The 23,483-nt window shown below is 44.9% G+C and overlaps 1 protein-coding gene across 3 annotated transcripts in view; it reads right to left on the reverse strand.

The window, feature by feature from the left end:
• Nucleotides 1–846: 846 nt before the first annotated feature.
• The window catches only part of ADCY8 (adenylate cyclase 8), a 218,765-nt gene continuing 196,128 nt past the window's right edge, over nucleotides 847–23,483 (reverse strand). For all 3 annotated transcript variants that reach the window (XM_004265316.1, XM_033419778.2, XM_033419777.2), the window contains 4 exons: nucleotides 19,298–19,444; nucleotides 12,895–12,987; nucleotides 4,290–4,404; nucleotides 847–1,422 (listed from right to left, as the gene is read on the reverse strand). In XM_004265316.1, the coding sequence (XP_004265364.1) occupies nucleotides 935–1,422; nucleotides 4,290–4,404; nucleotides 12,895–12,987; nucleotides 19,298–19,444 (843 nt within the window). In that variant the 3' untranslated portion in view covers nucleotides 847–934. The remainder of the gene's footprint in view (nucleotides 1,423–4,289; nucleotides 4,405–12,894; nucleotides 12,988–19,297; nucleotides 19,445–23,483) is intronic.

Below are 23,483 nucleotides of genomic sequence, written 5' to 3' on the forward strand. Positions count from 1 at the left end.
AGACTAGGTCCCGAGATCATTGCCTGGAAGGCCTCTGCCCCACATGCAATAGGACGTAAACGACAGCTAAATCTCTTATTTTGTTTTAACCACTAAGAATGGGAGTTATTTGTTACAGCACTTTTATTGACCAGTACAGCGCTGAGCCTAGTTCTAAAACTACCTATAAGGTCTTGGGCAATTCCTTTCATTGTTCTGAGCTTTCTCATCCGTAGGAAACTTCCCTGGCAGGCTTTGCGGTCAGATGAGAAGAGCCTGGGATGCAGTCTTCCCAGGAAACAGCGTACCTGCCTGCACCAACTTACCCACCTGCTGACTTTCTAACTGTGGCTGCAGCAGATCAAGTGGCCTTGGTCCCACCTCAGGGCGTTTGTACTTGTTAGTCCTTCTGCTTGGGTCACTTTTCTCCCAGGTTCCATGGGTTCTTTCTCATCATTTAAGGCTAATCCTTTGCAACATGTCCTCAAAGACACGGTGCCTCCAGTTCAGGCAGCGTCCTCGACCTCCAGTTCTTTATCACAATTTCTCATTGCACCTACCCCTCTCTGAATGCAGAGTATTTATGTATTGGTTTATAGGAATATTATCTATTAACATTATCCATTCATATTATTGTGTGCCAGGTACATGACAAGCGCTCGGTAAACGGTAGTGCTTAATGATGAGCCCACTGTACTGAGTCTCTGTTTACAGGTCCCTCTTTCCCAAGGTCAAGGACTAGGTCTTACTTATCTTTGCTTCCCGATAAACCTTGTATGGAAGAGATGACCAAGAAATGTCTGTGACGGGAGAGAAACTCAAATCGTGTCTTCGATCTAGTGCATCCAAAGACCAACGAAACCATCCTTGTTCTAAAAAAAATTAAACCTTTTTATTAGTATATTTATTTTATATATAAAAGAAATACAAAAAAAGAAACACAAAGAAAACACGTTTATGGCAACTCGGACTTGTCGGTGCCTTCGGCTGGGGCTCCCGGCTCAGGCCCACTGGGTGTCAGCAAAGTCCGCCGGTTGTAATGGCCCTTGATGATGCCCGTGTTGTTGTTCTCATTCAGCAGCTGCTTCTGCCTTTGCCTGTTGAGGGACTGGACGAGGCCCAGGACGACCGCGGCCAAGGAGTACTGCCCGGGCAGCCTTCTCGGCGGCAGGATGAATGGGTTGGGTTGGACTCTTCCCAGGAGAAAGTACGTTTTGATTTTTCCTTCCTGTTCACTGATGCCCTTCACATAGATCTCCCCTCGGTAGTCAAAGGCAAAGCCCTGGTCCTTCAGGATGAGATAGGTCTCCTCTGGGACCTGGATTCTGCCGCTGACTCCCGTGCTGTCCATTCGACTTGCCAGGTTCACGGTTTTGCCCCAAATGTCATACTGTGGTTTCTTAGCGCCGATAACGCCAGCTACCACTGAGCCGTGACTGATGCCTGTGGGTGAACCAGAGAGACAAGAGATGAGCGAAGAGGGACGTCAAGGAAGGGGCCGCTCCCTGCCTGGGACAGTGACCCTTAAACGAAGGATGTGATCTCTGCGGGTAAACTGCAGGGTACAGATCCAGCCTCGGTCACTTATTAGGTGTGTGATCTGGGTTGGGTACGTAACAGATTTGGACCTCACTTCTCTCATCTGTCAAGTGGAAATAATGAAAGGACGCTGGTATGAGATGATATAGGTAAAGCCACTGGTATATTACCAGACAACCAGTGAGTGCTCGAGAGACAATAATGATTACTCTCACGTGGATGCTGACTTGTCTTAGCCTGCGGGATGGACAGGGCACTGATGTCGGGATGCTGGGATCGCCACTTGCCTCTGTGGTCACAGTGCCCTGAGAGCTTGGGCAGCACCTCTTCCTTCCCTGTCTTAGTCTACGTCCTCAGCAGCATTCCCTGGGTCCGTGGCCACAGCCTCCTAACACGCCTCCCTGGATCCCTGCTTGTCCTCCTGCAGACCAGACTCCACGCTGCTGCTGGAACCAGAGGGACTCTCTGATGCACCTCTGATCAAGTTACCACCCACTTCAACACCTGCCACAGCTCCTTTTGCCTATGGGGTAAAGCCCCGGCTCCTCAGGTTCACAATCTAGGGCTTCTCAGAGCTGGCTCTTGCCTAACTTGCCAGCCTCATTTTTGTCACCACCCTCTCCCTCACCTTTGCACCGTCTCCATACTGCACTGCTCGAGTTCCCCTAATCTGCTGGCGTTTCCACCTCTGTGCCTCTGTCCCTGGCTTTCTCTCTGCTTGGACTGTCATTTACCCCCAATCCCACAGGTTATTTGGTAGATCACAATTTCAAGACCTCCTTGTTTAGGAAATACAGACTTTTTTTTAAAGGAATGACAGTATTCCACTAAACACATTCACGGGCATATATGTCTCCTTTTACTAGACTAAGGATTTCTCATTCATTCTGCAAACATTGACTAGGCATCTACTATAAAGCAGACACTGTTCCAGGTATTGGGGCTATGGTGGGAAAGAAAAAAGACATAGCCCCAGCCCTCATGGAGCTTACCTGCTACTGGGGAGAGACGGAAAATAATTTAAAAAATGCAATATAGTATCAGTGAATGATAAAGGTGATAAAGAAAAACCAATCAGGTTAAAGGGATAGAAAAATAGAGGAGGGTGTATTTTGGAGTATGGTGGTTAGGAAAGGCCTTTCTGAGCAGAGATCTAGAGAAAGTGATAGTATAAGCCATGCAGATATCTGAGTTAGATCATTCCAGGCAGAGGGAAAAGCAAGACACACACACACATACACACACACACACACACACACACATACACACACACACACACACACACACGTATAAGATAGAACTGTGAACTTCGAGAAACAGTTCTTGCAGAATGCATGGGAATCACAAGGATGGACATTGCCCTAAAATTTGCAGAGCCCTTCCATAACCACTATTCCATTCACATCTCTTCTTACTGCTATGAGGTAGGCAGGGGAGGTAATAATATAACTCCCAGTTCACACATGAGGAAACTGACACTCAGAGGGTTTAAACGACTTGCCCAAAGTCATAGAGCTGGTTACAGCAGACCCAAAACACAAAGTGAAAGGCTCAATCCCATTGGGAACATGATTTTCTAACCTCTGAACTATACCAGGAGAATAATGTATCACACCAAGGGTTGGCCTTAATTCCAGCAACACCTCCTGAAATTACACAGCCTTTGTTCAAGGTTATAGTTCTGCTTTTTATTCCCAGTTCAATCATGTATTCAATGATTTCAGAAAGGACATGTAGGGTTGTTGGAAGATCTGGAAACAAGCCCTGAGCACCCCATCCATAGGTCAAAATATAAAAATATCACTTATTTATTCCAGTGAACAAAGGCATGTGACATTCCTTAGATCTGACAAGTCAGGCATGGGTATTACCTGACCCTATATACTTGAAAGCTGCTAAGGGAGAACCAAGAAAGTAAAATGGCATGCCAGCCAGAGGACACCTAAGACATGAGGACGGCCGTAACATTTGTTTTAGGCCGCACGCTGGCCGCCAGAATGTCGCTGGTCTCAGTCAGGAAGTCCTGGAGTCGCTGCCAGGATGACCATTTGGCTGTGTGATTGTAGGCTAGCTACTCCCCTTCTCTGGGCCTGAGTTTTCCCATCTGTAGAATGTGAATGTGGACTAGAGCAGGGGCTTTCAGACTATGCTTTAGGAGGCCCCCTCCAGACTCCGCGGAGATGCTGAAGAAATTAACAAGTTATCCAAATTGCAGATGACTATTATTACATAGCCGTGACTGTTGTCATTTTGCACAAGGGAGTACCTAAGCCCAAAGGAGGATGAGCTGTGTGGCCGAGTGAAGAGCTATAAAGCTAACTGCCTGTCCCTGGCTCAAGTCAGCATGTGACATCCCCAGGACCAGAATCCTGCTTTTGGCTCAGGGTGTTATCCAGGAGAACGGGAGAGTGATGCATTGACCTCCAGTATCTGGTGACGTAGAAGACGGGAGGAAACGACTGATTAGACAGCTACCTCTCTAATCAGGGCCTTGTGTGGATGGGATTCTGGACAAGTTGGAGGACAGGTGGCTGTCGTCTATCAGTTGCTTGGTGTTTCTGCACACAGGCCAAAATCCTTCCACGGCTTCCAGCATCTTGAGTGAGAGGAAGCCCAGACAGGCCTGTCCTTGGCCAGGTCACACTAAATTTGCTGCCTTTTGCGGGAAAAAGCTCCCCTGGCTTGATGCCCAGGGCACGGGAGGGCTCGATAGAGCAAGGCCAGACAGCTCAGTGGGTCCCCGAGGTGCCACACTTCCAGCTGCTACTCACCAATCCGGAGCTCAAAATTGTTGAAAGAATGCTTGTTGATCTCCTGTATGCTTTCGGTCAGGGCGAGAGAGAAGTCGGCCAGGGCACACAGATGTTCCCACTTATCTTCACATTGCTGTAGCAAACATGAGAGAAGAGGTCATTCGATGGGGCAAACAGGAGCATTGCTGCAGCGGGGTCTGGTCTGTGTCCTACCTCACCCACACATGCCTTCAGGGGAAGTGAGCAGGTGTGTGAGCTCTGTACACCTAAGTCAGTGTCCAGAAACACAGGGTACCAGGAAATTTGTTTCAGAGAGTGTAATATGTGTGACTCTCAGATTCCATTCCCCACCCCTACCCTTGTCTGTTCAAGTTGATGCTGTTCACTTGTGTGTGTGTGTGTGTGTGTGTGTGTGTGTGTGTGTGTGTGTGTGTGTGTACACACCCTTATGTTCATATATGTGAGGTTTCCAATCTAGGAACCATGTCTATTTCCTTTGAAGTACTCACAGTGTCTGTTTAATAGATGTTTCACATAGACATTTGCTCTCTGAACCTGTTTCCTCATCCATATAATGGGGATAAGCATAGTTGCCCTGCCTACCTCATGAGGACTGAATGAGATTGTGTATGTGAAAGAATTCTGTGCCCCTCTAGAGCAGAGGTTGGCAGTCAGCAAAGGGCCAGATAGCAAGTATTTTAGGCTTTGTGGGCCGTGTGGTCTTTGTCATGACTACCCAACACTGCCATTTTAGCCAGAAAGGAGCCATAGGCAAAATATAAATGAATGCATGTGGCTGTGTTCCAATAAAACTTTATTTACGGAAACAGATGGTGGATACATCAGACCACCAATATAGCAGTTGGGATGATGGTCTATCAGTATTTCCAAACTGAAGTTATTTTTTAATCAATACTTCTAATGCTAGCATCCAGTGTTTACACGTTCTACCATCGCCACCACGTCAATCTAAAACCTATACAATGTTAATTATTTACATTTAAATTTGTTTTTGGAGGTGGTGATGCTGGGGAGAAAATACTTAAAATTTTCATTAGAAGCTCCTAAGTCAATGAGGCCTTGAAGTACAATATTTGATATATGTTTGTGTATTTGTGTTTTGGGGGTATAATTTTAAATTATAACTATAATATATACTCTGGTTTAATTATACTTCATTAAATTATTTATATGAAAGAATCATATCTAGGTTTCAAAGATTCACTTATATATTCCCTGACAGCTACTGGCCCAGTCAAAATCCATGTTTTCTATATTCACCCACACTGTTGCCAGCTGTACCTAACAGTTCCTTTTTTCAAAAAATTTATTTTATTAAAAAAGTTCTTTTTAACATCTTTATTGGAGTATAATGGCTTTGCATTATTGTTAGTTTCTGCCGCACAACAAAGTGAATCAGCTATACATATACATATATCCCCATATCCCCTCCCTCTTGCGTCTCCCTCCCTCCCACCCTCCCTATCCCACCCCTCTAGGTGGTCACAAAGCACCGAGCTGATCTCCCTGTGCTATGCGGCTGCTTCCCACTAGCTATCTATTTTACATTTGGTAGTGTATATATGTCCATGCCACTCTCTCACTTCATCCCAGCTTACCCTTCCCCCTCCCTATGTCCTTAAGTCCATTCTCTGCGTCTGTGTCTTTATTCCTATCCTGCTCCTAGGCTCTTCAGAACCATTTTTTTTTAGGTTCCATATATATGTGTTAGCATATGGTATTTGTTTTTCTCTTTCTGACTTACTTCACTCTGTATGACAGACTCTAGGTCCACCCACTTCACTACAAATAACTCAATTTCGTTTCTTTTTGTGGCTGAGTAATATTTCATTGTATATATGTGCCACATCTTCTTTATCCATTCCTCTGTCAATGGGCATTTAGGTTGCTTCCATGTCCTGACTATTGTAAATAGTGCTGCAGTGAACATTGTGGTACGTGACTCTTTTTGAATTATGGTTTTCTCAGGGAATATGCCCAGTAGTGGGATTGCTGAGTCATATGGTAGTTCTATTTTTAGTTTTGTAAGGACCCTCCATACTGTTCTCCATAGTGGCTGTATCGATTTACATTCCCACCAACAGTGTTCCCTTTTCTCCACACCCTCTCCATCACTTATTGTTCCTAGATTTTTTGATGATGGGCATTCTGATTGGTGTGAGGTGATACCTCATTGTAGTTTTGATTTGCATTTCTCTAATGAGTAGTGGTGTTGAGCATTCTTTCATGTGTTTGTTGGCAATCTGTATATCTTCTTTGGAGAAATGTCTATTTAGGTCTTCTACCCATTTTGGGATTGGGCTGTTTGTTTTTTGATATTGAGCTGCATGAGCTGCTTGTTGGAGATTAATCCTTTGTCGGTTGCTTCGTTTGCAAATATTTTCTCCCATTCTGAGGGTTGTCTTTTCATCTTGTTTATGGTTTCCTTTGCTGTGCAAAAGCTTTTAAGTTTCATGAGGTCCATTTGTTTATTTTTGTTTCCATTTCTCTAGGAGGTGGGTCAAAAAGGATCTTGCTGTGATTTATGTCGTAGAGTGTTCTGCCTATTTTTTCCTCTAAGAGTTTGATAGTGTTTGGCCTTCCATTTAGGTCTTTAATCCATTTTGAGTTTATTTTTGTGTATGGTGTTAGGGAGTGTTCTAATTTCATTCTTTTACATGTAGCTGTCCAGTTTTCCCAGCACCACTTATTGAAGAGGCTGCCTTTTCTCCATTGTATATTCTTGCCTCCTTTATCAAAAATAAGGTGACAATATGTGCATGGGTTTATCTCTGGGCTTTCTCTCTTGTTCCATTGACCTATATTTCTGTTTCTGTTCCAGTACCATACTGTCTTGATAACTGTAGCTTTGTAGTATAGTCTGAAGTCAGGGAGCCTGATTCCTCCAGCTCCATTTTTCTTTCTCAAGATTGCTTTGGTTATTCGGGGTCTCTTGTGTTTCCATACAAATTATGAAATTTTTTGTTCTAGTTCTGGGAAAAATGCCATTGGTAGTACAGTAGGGGTTGCATTGAATCTGTACGTTGCTTTGGGTACTATAGTCATTTTCACAATGTTGATTCTTCCAATCCAAGAACATGGTATATCTCTCTATCTATCTGTATCATGTTTAACTTCTTTCATCAGTGTCTTATAGTTTTTTGCATACAGGTCTTTTGTCTCCTTAGGTAGGTTTATTCCTAGGTATTTTATTCTTTTTGTTGCAATGGTAAATGGGAGGGTTTCCTTAATTTCTCTTTTAGATTTTTCATCACTGGTGTATAGGAATGCAAGAGATTTCTGTGCATTAATTTTGTATCCTGCTACTTTACCAAATTCATTGATTAGCTTTAGTAGTTTTCTGGTAGCACCTTTAGGATTCTCTATGTATAGTATCATGTCATCTGCAAACAGTGACAGTTTTACTTCTTCTCTTCTGATTTGGATTCCTTTTATTTCTTTTTCATCTCTGATTGCTGTGGCTAAAACTTCCAAATCTAAGTTGAATAATAGTGGTGAGAGTGGGCAACCTTGTCTTGCTCCTGATCTTAGTGGAAATGGTTTCAGTTTTTCACCATTGAGAACAATATTGACTGTGGGTTTGTCATATATGGCCTTTATTTTGTTGAGGCTAAGTTCCCTCTATGCCTGCTTTCTGGAGAGTTTTTGTCATAAATAGGTGTTGAATTTTGTTGAAAGCTTTTTCTGCATCTACTGAGATTATCATATGGTTTTTATCCCTCAGTGTGTTAATATGGTGTATCACATTGATTGATTTGTGTATATTGAAGAATCCTTGCATTCCTGGGATAAACCCCACTTGATCATGGTCTATGATCCTTTAAATGTGCTGTTGGATTCTGTATGCTAGTATTTTCTTGAGGATTTTTGCATCTAAGTTCATCAGTGATATTGGCCTGTAGTTATCTTTTTTGTGACATCTTTGTCTGGTTTTGGTATCAGGGTGATGGTGGCCTCATAGAATGAGTTTGGGAGTGTTCCTTCCTCTTCTATATTTTGGAAGAGTTTGAGAAGGATAGGTGTTAGCTCTTCTCTAAATGTTTGATAGAATTTGCCTGTGAAGCCATCTGGTCCTGGGCTTTTGTTTGTTGGAAATTTTTAATCACAGTCTCAATTTCAGTGCTTGTGATTGGTCTGTTGATATTTTCCACTTCTTCCTGGTTCAGTCTCAGAAGGCTGTGCTTTTCTAAGAATTTGTCCTTTTCTTCCAGGTTGTCCATTTTATTGGAATATATTTGCTTGTAGTAATCTCTCATGATCCTTTGTATTTTTGCAGTTTCAGTTGTTACTTCTCCTTTTTCATTTCTAATTCTGTTGATTTGAGTCTTCTCTCTTTTTTTCTTGATGAGTCTGGTTAATGGTTTATCAATTTTGTTTATCTTCTCAAAGAACCAGCTTTTAGTTTTATTGATCTTTGCGATCGTTTCCTTCATTTCTTTTTCATTTATTTCTGATCTGATCTCTATGATTTCTTTCCTTCTGTTAACTTTGGGGTTTTCTGGTTCTTCTTCCCCTGATTGCTTTAGGTATAAGGTTATGTTGTTTATTTGAGATTTTTCTCGTTTTCTGAGGTAGGATTGTATTGCTATAAACTTCCCTCTTAGAACTGCTTTTGCTGCATCCCATAGGTTTTGGGTTGTCATGTTTTCATTGTCATTTGTTTCTAGGTATTTTTTGATTTCCTATTTGATTTCTTCAGTGATCTCTTGGTTATCTAGTAGTGTATTGTTAAGCCTCCATGTGTTTGTATTTTTTACAGATTTTTTTCCTGTAATTGATATCTAGTCTCATAGCATTGTGGTTGGAAAAGATACTTGATACGATTTCAATTTTCTTAAATTTACCAAGGCTTGATTTGTGACCGAAGATATGATCTATCCTGGAAAATGTTCCATGAGCACTTGAGAAGAAAGTGTATTCTGTTGTCCTTGGAAGGACTGTCTTATAAATATCAGTTAAATCCATCTTGTTTAATGTGTCATTTAAAACTTGTGTTTCCTTATTTATTTTCATTTTGGTTGAACTGTCCACTGGTGAAAGTGGGGTGTTAAAGTCTCCTACTATTATCGTGTTACCGTCAATTTCCCCTTTTGTGGCTGTTAGCATTTACCTTATTTATTGAGGTGCTTCTATGTTGGGTGCATAAATATTTACAATTGTTATATCTTCTTGGATTGATCCCTTGATCATTATGTAGTGTCCTTCTTTGTCTCTTGTAATAGTCTTTATTTTAAAGTCTATTTTGTCTGATATGAGAATTATTATGCCAGCTTTCTTTTGATTTCCATTTGCATGGAATATCTTTTTCCATCCCCTCACTTTCAGTCTGTTTGTGCCCCTAGGTCTAAAGTGGGTCTCTTGTAGACAGCATATATCCAGGTCTTGTCTTTGTATCCATTCATCCAGTCTATGTCTTTGGGTTGGAGCACGTAATCCATTTACATTTAAGGTAATTATCGATATGTATGTTCCTATTACCATTTTCTTAATTGTTTTGGGTTTGTTATTGTAGGTCTTTTCCTTCTCTTGTGTCTCCTGCCTAGAGAAGTTCCTTTAGCATTTGTTGTAAAGCTGGTTTGGTGGTGCTGAATTCTCTTAGCTTTTGCTTATCTGTAAAGGATTTAATTTCTCTGTCGAATCTGAATGAGATCCTTGCTGGGTAGAGTCATCTTGGTTGTAGGTTTTTCCCTTTCACCACTTTAAATATGTCCTGCCCCTCCCTTCTAGCTTGCTGAGTTTCTGCTGAAAGATCAGCTGTTAACGTTATGGGGATTCCCTTGTATGTTATTTGTTGCTTTTCCCTTGCTGCTTTTAATATTTTTTCTTTGTATTTAATTTTTCATAGTTTGATTAATATGTGTCATGGCGTGTTTCTTCTTGGATTTATCCTGTATGGGACTCACTGCACTTCCTGGACTTGACTATTTCCTTTCTCATATTAGGGAAGTTTTCAACTATAATCTCTTCCAGTATTTTCTCAGTCCCTTTCTTTTTCTCTTCTTCTTCTGGGACCCCTATAATTCGAATGTTGGTGTGTTTAATGTTGTCCTAGAGGTCTCTGAGACTGTCCTCAATTCTTTTCATTCTTTTTTCTTTATTCTGCTCTGCTGTAGTTATTTCCACTATTTTATCTTCCAGGTCACTTATCCGTTCTTCTGCCTCAGTTATTCTGCTATTGATTCCTTCTAGAGAATTTAAAATTTCATTTATTGTGCTGTTCATCATTGTTTGTTTGCTCTTTAGTTCTTCTAGGTCCTTGTGAAACGTTTCCTGTATTCTCCCCATTCTATTTCCAAGATTTTGGATCATCTTTACTATCATTACTCTGAATTCTTTTTCAGATAGACTGACTATTTCCTCTTCATTTGTTTGGTCTGGTGGGTTTTTACCTTGCTCCTTCATCTGCTGTGTATTTCTCTGTCTTCTCATTTTGCTTTACTTACTGTGTTTGGGGGTCTCATTTTCACAGGCTGCAGGTTCATAGTTCCCATTGTTTTTGCTATCGACCCCAGTGGGTAAGGTTGGTTCAGTGGGTTGTGTAGGCTTCCTGGTGGAGGGGACTGGTGCCTGTGTTCTGGTGGATGAGGCTGGATCTTGTCTTTTTGGTGGGCAGGACCACGTCCAGTGGTGTGTTTTAGGGTGTCTGTGAACTTATTATGATTTTAGGAAGCCTCTCTGCTAATGGGTGGGGTTGTCTTCCTGTCTTGCTAGTTGTTTGGCATAGGGTTCTCCAGCACTGTGGCTTGCTGTTTGTTGAGCGGAGCTGGGTCTTAGCATTGAGAGAGAGATCTCTGGGTGAGCTCTCGCCAATTGATGTTACGTGGAGCCAGAAGGTGTCTGGTGGTCCAATGTCCTGAACTCAGCTCTCCCACCTCAGAGGCTCAGGCCTGACACCCGGCCGGAGCACCAAGAACCTGTCAGCCACATGGCTAGGTACGTGGGGAGTTTCTTGCCTTTTGGGAAGTCTGAGGTCTTCTGCCAGCGTTCAGTAGGTGTTCTGCAGTAGTTGTTCCACATGTAAATGTATTTTTGATATATTTGTGGAGAGGAAGGTGATCTCCACGTCTTATTCCTCCACCATCTTGAATGTCCTCCACGATTCCCTTTTTGATCACATTTCACTTCCTTTCTACAAATTCTAACCATGCCCACCATTTAAGAACTGATTTAACTGTCATTACTTTTTGATAGTATTTTATTGTAAAATATAAACCTATTTGTATATTTTTAACACTGGAAATATTTGACAAAGCTCAGATTCTTTACCATAATATTAAAGTCATTTTAATGAACTTGTTGTATAATGATTTAACTCTCCCTAACTGTTAAACATTTACTAAGCAGGACTAACCAAGTCTTCAATAGATAGTACTATTACATACATGCTGTGCCTGTAAAGATATGGCATAATGGTAATACCTAGAATATTAGTGTGTCTATTTGAGAGGACCATTGCTGAAAAGAGATATTTCAAATTTTCTTGGTATAGGATTTGAAATGTGTAGCAATTTGCAATGAAATTTGTTATTAGAGGCAAAAATATCACCAATCCTTTTTGTAATTTGGAAGCACTTAGGTCACTCTCTCTATATTATTATACTTTTTTGCTCTCCCAACTCTTTGCTTACATTTTTTAGCTTAGACTGCACACTGGCCTGCAACTGTTAATTTACATCTCTGCCAGTCCCTAGGCTGTGAATAATATAAGGGCAAAATATGATTTATTCATCTTTGGGTCCTGAGTTACTGGCACACCTATAGAGTTCAACTAGACAACCCTTGCATTTCATAAGAATGTTTCAATTTAAAGAGGTTAAGTGATTTGCCTCAGAAAATAAAACTGCATGTTGACAACAACAAAAAACAAACCAACAAAAAAACAGATGGTGGGCTGGATTTGGCCTGGGGGATGTGTTTCTGGACCCCTGTGGCAGAGTGATGTGCCCATGTACCTAATGACTATAAAGGGTTTCTTCTCAGATAGTCTTGGAATAGTTCTAGGTTTTTGGTTGTAAAGTGAGCAAAGAAGAATGAGGAGGAATGAGGATTCCTCTCCCTGGCTGCTTATGCCCATTTCCATAGAGCATTTATGGAGGACCTACCAGGTGCAAGACTTTGTGTGGCCAGCATGACTCTATCTCAGGTAAGTCAGCCACGGGCCCTGGAAGGTGGATGCTAGTTTCCCACTTAACACTAGTGTCTGGCACAGTCACCTCTCAAAAAGGCAGAGCTATTATTGTTATTACTTTTGGAGGAGAAAACAAAAGTAAGAATAAAACAGGCTGGGATCAGGGGTTTAGTAACACCTACAATTAAATCATACCAGGGTATTTCTTGGTCCTGATTTTGTTCATCTAGTGAACAGCGAGGTTCAGAATGAAGACTAGAGGCTTCTCCATCATAAGGAAGCATCAGTACACCCAGTAGACCCCGCTTACCTCAGCAGTGCAGGTACCGCACACGCCTGGAATATCCACTTCATCGGATTTTCTCCCTACCTGTCCTCAGGTTTCCTGGTGATGACAGCTCCACCACCTTCAGCAACCTGACCAGAGTAAGGTCCCTGCCATAGGCTGTGGCTGAGTCCAAAGCATTCCTTTACCTGTTTTTCAGGTGACAGGCCTGACACGGCCATGTAGGTGCTGCCAATGGTCTTAATCTTTTCAATGTCTTGAAACCGGTCTTCACCAAGCAGCTGAAACAGATTCAGGCAACAGTGTCAGTCCTGGTATTTGTGCTCCCGGCAGCCTGGGGCTCCTGGAAACAGGCCCCTGGCTCACAGTGAGGACCCCCTCGGAATGGTTTAGCATCCTTGAGGTAGCCACTTTTCTCTCTGAGAATCAAACATTCAGGCTCTCAACAGATATCTATTGAGCACCTGCTAAGTGCCAAGTGCCGAGATGGGTGTGACCAGATACTCTTAGATCTGTTTCTAAGAATCTTTGAAATAAACAAAGCTATCTTATTAGTTTAAAGAAAAAATTGCCAATATTCCCAAATCCATCAACACATCCTTTTGGCTTTATTCTCAGCATGCATGTAAAAATCTTAGCATTTCCTGCCAGTACCCTGGTCTAAGCCACCATTAGTTTACACCTGGTTATTGTATTGCAATAACGTACCTAATCCCAGTCTTTACCTCCACACTCCCAGCATGGCAGCCAGAGTGATCCTGTTTAAATGGAAGTCAGACCATGTCCCTGCTCTGTGGCTTCCCGTTCTACTCAGGGTCAAAGCCAGAGTTTTCACCATGCCCTGAAAGACGTGCCATGCCCTGTCCCCTTCGCTCACCCTGTTCCAGGCACACTGACCTCCTTGCTGATCCTAACAAGCCAAGCCTGATTTCTGCCTCAGGACCTTTGCATCTGCTGTTCCCCTGTTGGGACGCTCTTCCTTCAGACAACTACATGGCTCATCCCTCACCTCTTCCAGGTCTCTCCTCAAGTGTCATCCCAGTGGGGTCTTGCTGATCACCCCATGCAAAACCGAACACAATATCCTGTCCCCACATACATATTCTCATCTTCTTCCTGCTTTATCTTCTCTCCTTAGCACTTATCCCTGACTGTGTTTATATATTGTCATCTTTCCTACTAAACTGTAAAATTCCTGGAGGCAGGTATTTTTGCCTGTCGTATTTACTACTCAGCACCTGGACAGAGCCTAGCACACAGTAGGGATGGATGAATACCTGTATGGAAGAATGGGTACCGTCCTTGCCATTTCCTCCATCCTCACCTGCAGTTTGGATTTTAACGCCAAGGAAGGGAAACCTTGGTCTCTTATTTAGCAACTGTGCTAAGAGAATAATGCTCTCTCTGCTTGTCCCCCCACCTCAAAAGTCCATGTCTTAGTCCCTGGAACCTATGGATATGTTACCTTACGTAGTAAAAAGGACATTGCAGATGCGATTAAGTGAATGATTTTGTGATGGGACAATTTCCTGGGTTATCTGTGTGGGCTTGTAATAGGGAAGAACAAATATGACTCCATATCAGATCCGTTTCTTTTACTTTAACCTTTGTATTCTATTGCTTTTGCTATAAGTTAATCACTAAAGTGATGCTGCCTATAGGCTTAAAGTATACATAATGGCCCATCTCCAGGAACACTGCCTCTCATGCCTGAGGATTAAGCTAAAATACCTTACTTTAAGCTCACAGGAAACATCCTGACCAGGCCCACCTATGAACGGCTGCAGGAAAGAGGAAATTAACACATCCCCTCCGGAGTCTGGCGGGAACCAGGACATATGTAACAACGTACTGCTTTCTTTTCTTTTTACTTTGCCTCCTTACTTCCCCCTCTTTCTTCTATAAAAGAAACTAGCACCCAAACCCAGGCAAGATGGTTCTTTAGGACACTAGTCCACCACCTTCTCTGTCTGCTGGCTTTCTGAATAAAGTTGCTATTTCTTGTCCCAGCAACTCGTCTCTCCATTTATTGGCCTGTCGTGTGGCAAGCAGCATGAGCTTGGACTCAGTAACGGGCTCAAGGTAATCACAAGCGTTCTTGTAAGTGAAAGAGGAAGGCAGGAGGCAGAGAAGATGTGACGGAGCAAGCAGAAGTCAGAGGGATATGATTGCTGGCTTTAAAGACAGAGAAAGGTGCCACAAACCAAGCAGGATGGGGGCCTTTAGAAGCTGGAAAAGGCAAAGAAAGAATTCTCCCCTGGAGCTTCCGGAAGCAACACTGCCCTGCTGACACCTTGATTAGCCCTGTGAGATCCATTCTGGATTCTGACCTCGAATCTATAAGAGGATGAATTGCTGTTATTTCCAGCCACTAACTTTGTGGTCATTTGTTACAGCAGCCGTGGGAAGCTAATTCAGCAACTACTGGCTGAGCTTCTACAATGTCTGATGAACAAGACACATGAGGTCCTAGCCATCACGGAACCAACAGCCCAGGCAGGGGTGTCCAATGTTAGATAAATCATCACAGTAACAGGTGTCCTAGCTCAATTTTAATAAGTTTATGGTGGAAACATACCGGGAGTAGGAATAAAGAGGATGGATGATTTTGAAAAAATCTGGAGCACCTGGGACCGCTTCCCTGAGTAAGTGATTTCCAATTTCAGTTGTGAAGAGTGAGGGGGGTTTTTCTAGCAGTGGAGCTTGTGTAGTAGGAGGTGGGGAGCACGGAAAGGGTTGGCAGGGGCATCCAGACATGCCTTTGGCTGCCCACCTGCCTCCCTCTGCCCGCTTACAGCTGCACTTCCCCAGGGTCCTGGGGGAAGGGGAAACTCTTCCTTCCTCTCCTCTTCGGAACTACTTGGGTGAGGGCCAGCTTCAGGTCCAGGCAAAGCTACCTCCTCTTCAGAAGTTGATCAGGAGGCAGCAAGAGGCTTCGCTATTTCATTTACTAACCACACGGCAACTTTATCCACTCTCCAGCTAAAAGCCTCTGGAGTCATAGTGGGGCTTCTAATCAGCCCCTTGTTCACCCTCTAGTCCGTGTGGAGACCCGAGACGTGAGAGGGCTCTTCAGCCTTCGAAGAGGCCGGGGCGGGGGTGGGGGTTGAGGAGCCCTGGTGCTGGGCTGTTGCAGACCCAGTCCTGGAGCATGTGCTCCGGGCAATGTTCAGCCTTCCTCGGAGCCAAGTTCCCGTGGCAATTGCATCAGCAAGAAGAGCAGTATGGTTACTGAAGGGCGTCTGGCTGGAGCTTAGTGAGGGAAGAATCTAGAGGGTCTCTTTTGACCCAAAGAAAGAAGGCAGGTCTGGGTGACCCAAGGACCCACGTGAGAAAGGCTGACAGTGCTTGGGGTTGGCAAGCCAGGGAAAGCCTTCTTTTTTTCCCCTTCCTGTTGATTACATTCTCTTCTTTCTTCCTTCTCCTCTGCTTCCTCTCTTCTTCTTCCTCCCCTTTGCCCCTCTTCTTTTTCTTCCTCCTTCTCGTCCCTGCTTCTCCTCTCTCTCCTCTTTCAGCTCTTCCCATCTCTCCTTTTTCCTCCTCCTGGTCTAGAGCTCAGCTTCCTGGACCAATTCCTTCTCTAAGCCTCTCCTACTTCTCTCTGCAAACACCCATCTCTACCACTAGGGGCGCTGTCCCCCATCGCTTTATTGGGAAGACTCCAGGGTATCTATCGATACAGTTTGGGCCAGCAAGATACAGACTTACTTCACATTTATTTATTTCAGTTTAAAAACATGGAAGTGAGAATTTGGGGGATATGCGGTGCTATAGATTTTAAAATAAAACAAAGCTTGACGTCTCAACCTTCAGTCAGATTGAGCTTTTTACTAGAGTTATTTAAAAAAAAAATTTTGGGGGGCTTCCCTTGTGGCTCAGTGGTTGAGAATCCGCCTGCCGATGCAGGGGACACGGGTTCGTGCCCCGGTCCGGGAAGATCCCACGTGCCGCGGAGCGGCTGGGCCCGTGAGCCGTGGCCACTGAGCCTGCGCGTCCGGAGCCTGTGCTCCGCAACGGGGGAGGCCACAGCAGTGAGAGGCCCGCGTACCGCAAAAAAAAAAAAAAAAAAAATTTGGAAGTATGTTTTGGATCGGACTAGTCCACCATCACCTTACTATTTGCCAGATGGTTTCTGTCTCCTATGAGTCAATTAGTTGACTAGTCACTTTAGTGAGCATCTGTTATAAGCATCTCTTATGTTCTAGGCACAGTAGGAGGGCCTGGGGACTTAACAGAATACATAAGAGTATAATGTTTTTTTTGTTCTTTGCGGTACGCGGGCCTCTCACTGTTGTGGCCTCTCCCGTTGTGGAGCACAGTCTCTGGTCGCGCAGGCTCAGTGGCCATGGCTCACGGGCCCAGCCACTCCGCGGCATGTGGGATCTTCCCGGACTGGGACACGAACCCGTGTCCCCTGCATCAGCAGGTGGACTCTCAACCACTGCGCCACCAGGGAAGCCCAAGAGTATAATTTTTATCTTCACGAGTTAATGGCTTAGCACAGAGAATGGGATAAAGGTACCATTACCACAGAATCACCCTCCATTCTCCACATTGAAAGGCCCTCTATACACGTGTACTTACCACTGACTCCTTGTGTAAAGGGAACTCATAGTCACTCTGTCTCTCACTGGACTGTGAATCCATGAAAGGCAAGAAGTGACTGTGTCTTATTTATCTTGACTCCCATCCTCATTCCTAGGACAACTAAAACGGCCATTGTTGAGTTTATGACTCCAAAACCAGCACCATGAAATGCCAGTTAAGTGAAGATCAACGCACATGGTGATTAAAAATCCAAACAGTATGGTGGACCTGGGTTCAAAACTTGGCTTTGCCACTTAGTGGTGTGTGACAGTGGGCCCTCTTGGTGTCTCTGAATCTCAGCTTCGCTTATTTATAAAATGAAGGCTAATAATTCCTACCCTGTGGATTTGGTGTGAGGGATAAACAACAACTAAATGTTACATATGGAAAAAGTCAACATGTGGTAGACACCTGTGGAGATTAGTAAGAGGGGTCTCTGCCCCAGAACTAAGAGGCAGATTTGTAAACTGAAGTGTTTCATGCTCTATGATGGAAGAGTTTTCAGAGTGTAAGTTTTTCATTGAAAAAAGGGTGACAACGTTTACCTGGGTAGAGGGGGGATTAGAAGAGGCCTCACAAGGAGAGATGATGTTTGAATGGACTGTTAAATGAGTACTAGGTTTTCTGCTGGCTGTGGAGCCAGGGAGAGAGGACGGGGTACGGTGAAGGTGGCATCATTTCTAGGCGGAAAGAGCAGTATGTGAAACTGCCAGGTGGGCTTGTGATGGCTTCTAAGTAGGGAGATGGTGCCGGATGGTGGACCAGGTGGCATATGGCGGGAGGTAAGGCTGGAGAGGATACAGGAGCAGTAAGTGCAAAGCCTCGGTGGCCTTCTGAGGAACTGGCAAAGGGAGACACCAATGGGTTTTGGGTTTCAAAGGAATGTGACAAAATACTCCAGCTTTTGGTGGTTGGTGATGGTCGGATGCAGGAGGGTGAATGGTAAGATGACTGTGGTCATGCAGGTGAGAAACGATATGGCCTAAAGCAAGATAAGGGCAGCTTATCTTGAGGTGAGGTGGTGAGGGGACTCCACAGGACTGTCTAGATGGAAGGTGGGGATTAAGGGAGAGAACTTTATCTAGGGTGATGGAGTAGATGCCGTTGGTACCCAACTCAGCTCTCCTTTATGGGGTCATCCTCCAGAGTGCCGTCAGGGCTGGCTGCTGACAATGTATTGCTGTACCCATTCTTCGGGAAGAGCCCTGGAAGCCCCCTGGCTGGCGATGCCTGGGAGATCACACCTACCCACCAGGGCAGCCCATGGCCAATGGCTGACCAATACAGGTGTACAAAAGGCTTGACTCAGTGGCAACCACTCTGTGGTACCACTTACACTCCTGCGCTCCCTGGGAAATCAGGCTGAGGATGCTAGACGTTAGCTGAACCCACCTTTTTGCTTGGCTTCTTCCCTGGCATTTTCTCAATCACTCATTAACCTCCCATCTCAGGTTTAGGCATGTGGATGGACACAGGTGTCCTACTTCAAGCTGGGGTGTGAAGAGGGGAAGAGACCCACTCCTGCTAAGTCTATTGATGTAAATAAAGTTCAGCATGAGTATCCCCCTTGTTCCTGGAAACTGGAAGAAGAAAGTACCATCTGGGGTATGTTTATATTTTGATTAGGTCTCTGACCAAATGCTAATTGATGGTTTTATCGTAATTTGAGCAGATGGAGAAATGTCCCCATCAGTGCCCAGTCTCTGTGATGCTAGTGCCTGCACAGCACTGGCCTCCGATCAAGTCCTGGTTTTGCCATTTGCTAGTTATGTGACATTGGCTTAAGTTTCTAACCTCTTTGAAGCTCACATTCCTGATCCTCCAGGAGCGACGACAGGGTTTATCTTGTGCGATAATTGTGTTAACTAAATTAGATGATACCTGTTTGTGTTTACAATGCAGTCTGGAATTCTTTAAGTGCAGAAATCGGTTACAATGAACAACACAATGCTACGACAACATGATGCTTATTTGTGATTGTAAATTTCTCGGGCTTCTGTTTACCTCATCGAAGTCGGCAATGATCTCATTCAGCAGGCGTAGGCATTCCACTCCTTGGTTGTTCATTTCAGTCTGAGAGTAGAAGTCTGCAAACCCTGGGATGGAGGCAAACATCACCCCAACGGCATCATAGGATTGAGAATACAGCTCCTGGACAGAGAGACACACAGAGGGAGTCAGAAACAATCATCAGAGGTGAGGGTCTGCAGTGACGCTCCCCATGTGTACCTGCCCCTGAAGGCATGCACAGGTACCCACAGAGAGGACAGAGAATGGGGGCTCTGACATCATCTCATCGACACCTTAGCGTCGTCACCATGTGGGCTGTGGCCATTGAAAATTCATGGTCTCCGGCCTCAGTTGGGCTCAGAGTTCCACCTGCCCATCATTTTGTCCTCGGTCAGCTTCCTTTTCTGTTCTCCCCAGTGGCTAGTCCCAACACACACCACTCTCCTTAACTTCACTGTCCGCTTGATTCCCCTCAGAAGATGATCTTGTCTCTGAGGCTCTCACGTTCCAAACTCATACAATCAGGTAGTTCACTGTATTTTCATCTCCTCTGCTTCAACTCCAGACAATGCATTTTCCCTTCTCCTGATGAAGATCAATGCTTCTTCCTCATCTCTCGATCCCCCTCTAACTTCTTCAGCAACGTCCTCCTACAGTGGATCCTTTTCTTTCTTCTTTCTTTCTCCTCTCCTCCTCCACTTCCTGTAAGTGTCTCCTATAAGAAAAAGTACAAGGTGCCCTGGAGCCTGCAGACGCTTGACTACCAGCCTATCTCTCTTCATTCTCATCCATACTTCTCAAACTAGTTTTCTCCACTGCCTGTTCCTACTTTTCTCCATGTCCATTCACATCTCAGGCTGAAACGAAATGAAACTGGAGCAGGTCAGACTGCCAGACAAAATGGGAAAACCTCTACACGAAGCCCTGTCCAAGTCTTCCTGGACGCTCTTGCAGATTGGTGTGATCACAGCCAAGTTCATCAATCTCCTGACTTTCTAGTTATACCGCATCTGTTTTCCTTGTGCCTGGCCCCTTCAAGGATGTATTTTTTGCTTATCTACTGTCTTAAATGTTGGTGATTGCTATGGTTCTGTCCTTGACTCACTGCGTGGTTCAAAGTTGACATCCTTCCCTGGGCTATCTCGTTCACTCTCAGCCTTTCACGTGTGAGTTTCTAAAATCCTATTTCCAAGTCGGTTCTCCTTGGGCTTCAAGCTCCTGTGTCTCATGCTGGGCTGCCCTTGCACTCCTCAGATCATAAATGCTGCACCTGAATGCATCTCCTCTCCACCTAGAACTGTTCCTGATACTTCATTCTCTGACTCAGTTGGTGGCACTAGCATTGACAAGTCAACAAAGTTAGAAACCCTCAGAGTCAACCTTGACTCTTTCTTCCCCATCATATTCAGATTCAACAAATTACCAAGGCTGCCTGGGTTTCTTTGTGTCGCCTAAATATTTTTTTCTAACCCTCCCATCATTTCTTTCTATCAGGCCCTTCCTGTTTTCCTCCTTGACTATTAATGTGAGAGCCTAGTCCTGGGTTCAGGACTGGTCTTATCTCATCCAAAGGCATGTTCCATATGGCAGCCAGAGCGATATTTCAATGACACAATATTGACCATGGCTCTCCTGTTCTTAAAGCCCTCCAACTGCCCTCGGGACAAAGCCCTCGGGACACATGAGCACGACATATATTCACATATTCCTGCACTCCCCTCCTCCTGTCTCTTCAGCTTCATTGCTTGCAATTCCCTGTGTTGGATCTTGTGTTCCAGAAACACCGAAGCATTTGTACTTTTTGTGCCCACTGTAGCGGATGCTGTACGTGCCCGGTCTGCTTTCTCTCTTCCAAGGTCCGGCAGTCAGCCAGCCCTTGCGTTTCTTTGCATGGAGTTTTTCTGTGGCCACTGGAGGGCACTCTGCCCACGTGAGCTGCAGGCTGAAAGCTCCGGGAAATCAATGCCCCCCTCAGGAGCTGCTCTTAACAAATGACTGATGGGAACAGGTGTAGAGTCCTCAGCAACTTCACGCCTTGGGCCAGATAACTCTGAGGGGTGCTTTCTACACCATTGTCCGAATTCTCCACTGGGATTCAGCTCCAGTCGCCCACAGAGGTAACTAGTCTGATAATGCCTCATTAACGGGTTACTTTCCTTTCCCGACCTTCCTTCTTACTCTCCTGTCTACCTGGGTGGGCTTCCTGGGACCACTTCCAAGCAAATTACTTGCACTCGCATCTTTGTCTGAAGGTATGCTTCCGGAAGAAGCGAAACAAAGACGCACATGCTTCAATGCTTTCATTTTTTACCATCTGTCCCTGGATGGGATATGTCCTTCCTTCCTTGCAATAGCATCCCCAACCAGGCTAACTCTTGTTTTCTGCCTTCACTAGCCACCTAGGTACCCTGTCTTCCTATAGACCTTCCCAGACTCACCGATGGGGGCAGGAGGCTGACTCGGGCTGTGGCAGCACCTGGGTAATTCTACACAGAGCCCTCACCACCTGCATTATTGCCTTTAAAATGTCCGTCTCTTCCTTCATGTGTGGAGTCTGCGAGGGCAAAGACTCCATGCCATTTACATCTTAGTTCTTTCAAATCATCCAATTAGTATGTCTTGGATGCCTGCAGTGTAATGCATGCCCTATACAGGGTCTGGTACGAGGTAAACATTCAACATTTTGTTGAGTTAATGACTCCTTCGCCTGTGTAGGAAACATTAAGGCTTACGAAGCACTTTCATATGAATTCAATGCTTTAGCCCTTGCAATTACCCTGTGAAGTAGGTACGATGATTATACCCACTCTACAGATAAGGAAGATGAACAGGGAGGAGTTAAGACATTGGGATCACGCTGTTGGTAGCGGAAGAGAGGGAGCTAAAGACGTCCAGGGTCTTCCTCACTCTGCATACCTGGGTGAAAGATGGTGTCCCTGATTCACGATCAGTTGACTTGAGCTTAAGTGTAGATGGATCTGAACAGATGCTTTCATTCGTCCTTGTTCAAAAGAGCAGAGGTGGGGGCTTCCCTGGTGGCACAGTGGTTGAGAGTCTGCCTGCCGATGCAGGGGACGTGGGTTCGTGCCCCGGTCTGGGAGGATCCCACATGCCGCGGAGCGGCTGGGCCCGTGAGCCACGGCCGCTGAGCCTGCGCGTCTGGAGCCTGTGCTCCACAACGGGAGAGGCCGCAGTGGTGAGAGGCCCGCGTACCGCCAAAAAACAAAAAAACAAACAAAAAAACCACAAAAGAGCAGAGGTGGCTGGTGACCAGCTGGATTGGGTTGGGTTGCGGGGCAGTGCGGATTGTAGCCAAGGAGTAGAGCAATGGTACATGGCTTTCTGAGGCTGGGCCATTCACCTTGGCCTTGAACAATGGAGTGACACTGCAGGAGGAGTCTGACTGTCTGCTGTATGGGTGCAAGAACCTGCATAAGCAAACCCACAGAACCGCATCCTCCAAATGGCTGTGATATGGTGGGAAAAAACCCTCTGTTTACTCAGTTTCCTATTGTATTAGTTTGCTCAAGCTGCCGTAACAAAGTGCCACAGACTGGGTGGCTTAAATGTCACCAGTTTATTTTCTCACAGCTCTGGGGTCTTGGAAGTCTAAGATCAAGGTGTTGGCAGGGTTGGTTCCTCCGGAGGGTGCTCCCCATGCTTGCACGTGGCCTTCTGCTCCCTGTACCTTCATACGGTGTCTCTTCGATGTGTGTCTGTGCCCTAATTTCCTCTTCTTATAAGGGCACCAGGCACATTAGACGACCTCATTCTCCTTCCCCCTCCCTCGGATCTTCTACCCAGTGTCCCCCGTTGATGACCCCCAGCTGGGTGTCAGAGGGCTTGCAAGGTCGTTGGCGTGGCCCATGCAGGTCGGCCTCGCCCCCTCCAAGCCAGCAGGGAGAAGGGGGTGGGGGGACTTGGAGGGGCACATGGGAGAGCTCCAGCCACCTGCCCACACCTTTAAAGATGTGCCCATCAATGGACTTGCTCCAATCAACCACTCTGAGTGCGCCATCTGTTTCTTTCTATTTTTGGTTCAAAGAAGATAAAAACACTGTAAACTGGGGAGGGATTGATGAGTATAGAAGGCTATTATTGTTTTATCGTCATCCGCCTCTGGCTGGATGTACAGGTTTGGGCTTCGCAGAGGATTCTGAGTGTATGAACGCTTCCCCCT

This window comes from Orcinus orca, chromosome 17 (genome assembly GCF_937001465.1).
Source record: "Orcinus orca chromosome 17, mOrcOrc1.1, whole genome shotgun sequence".
NCBI lineage: Eukaryota > Metazoa > Chordata > Mammalia > Artiodactyla > Delphinidae > Orcinus > Orcinus orca.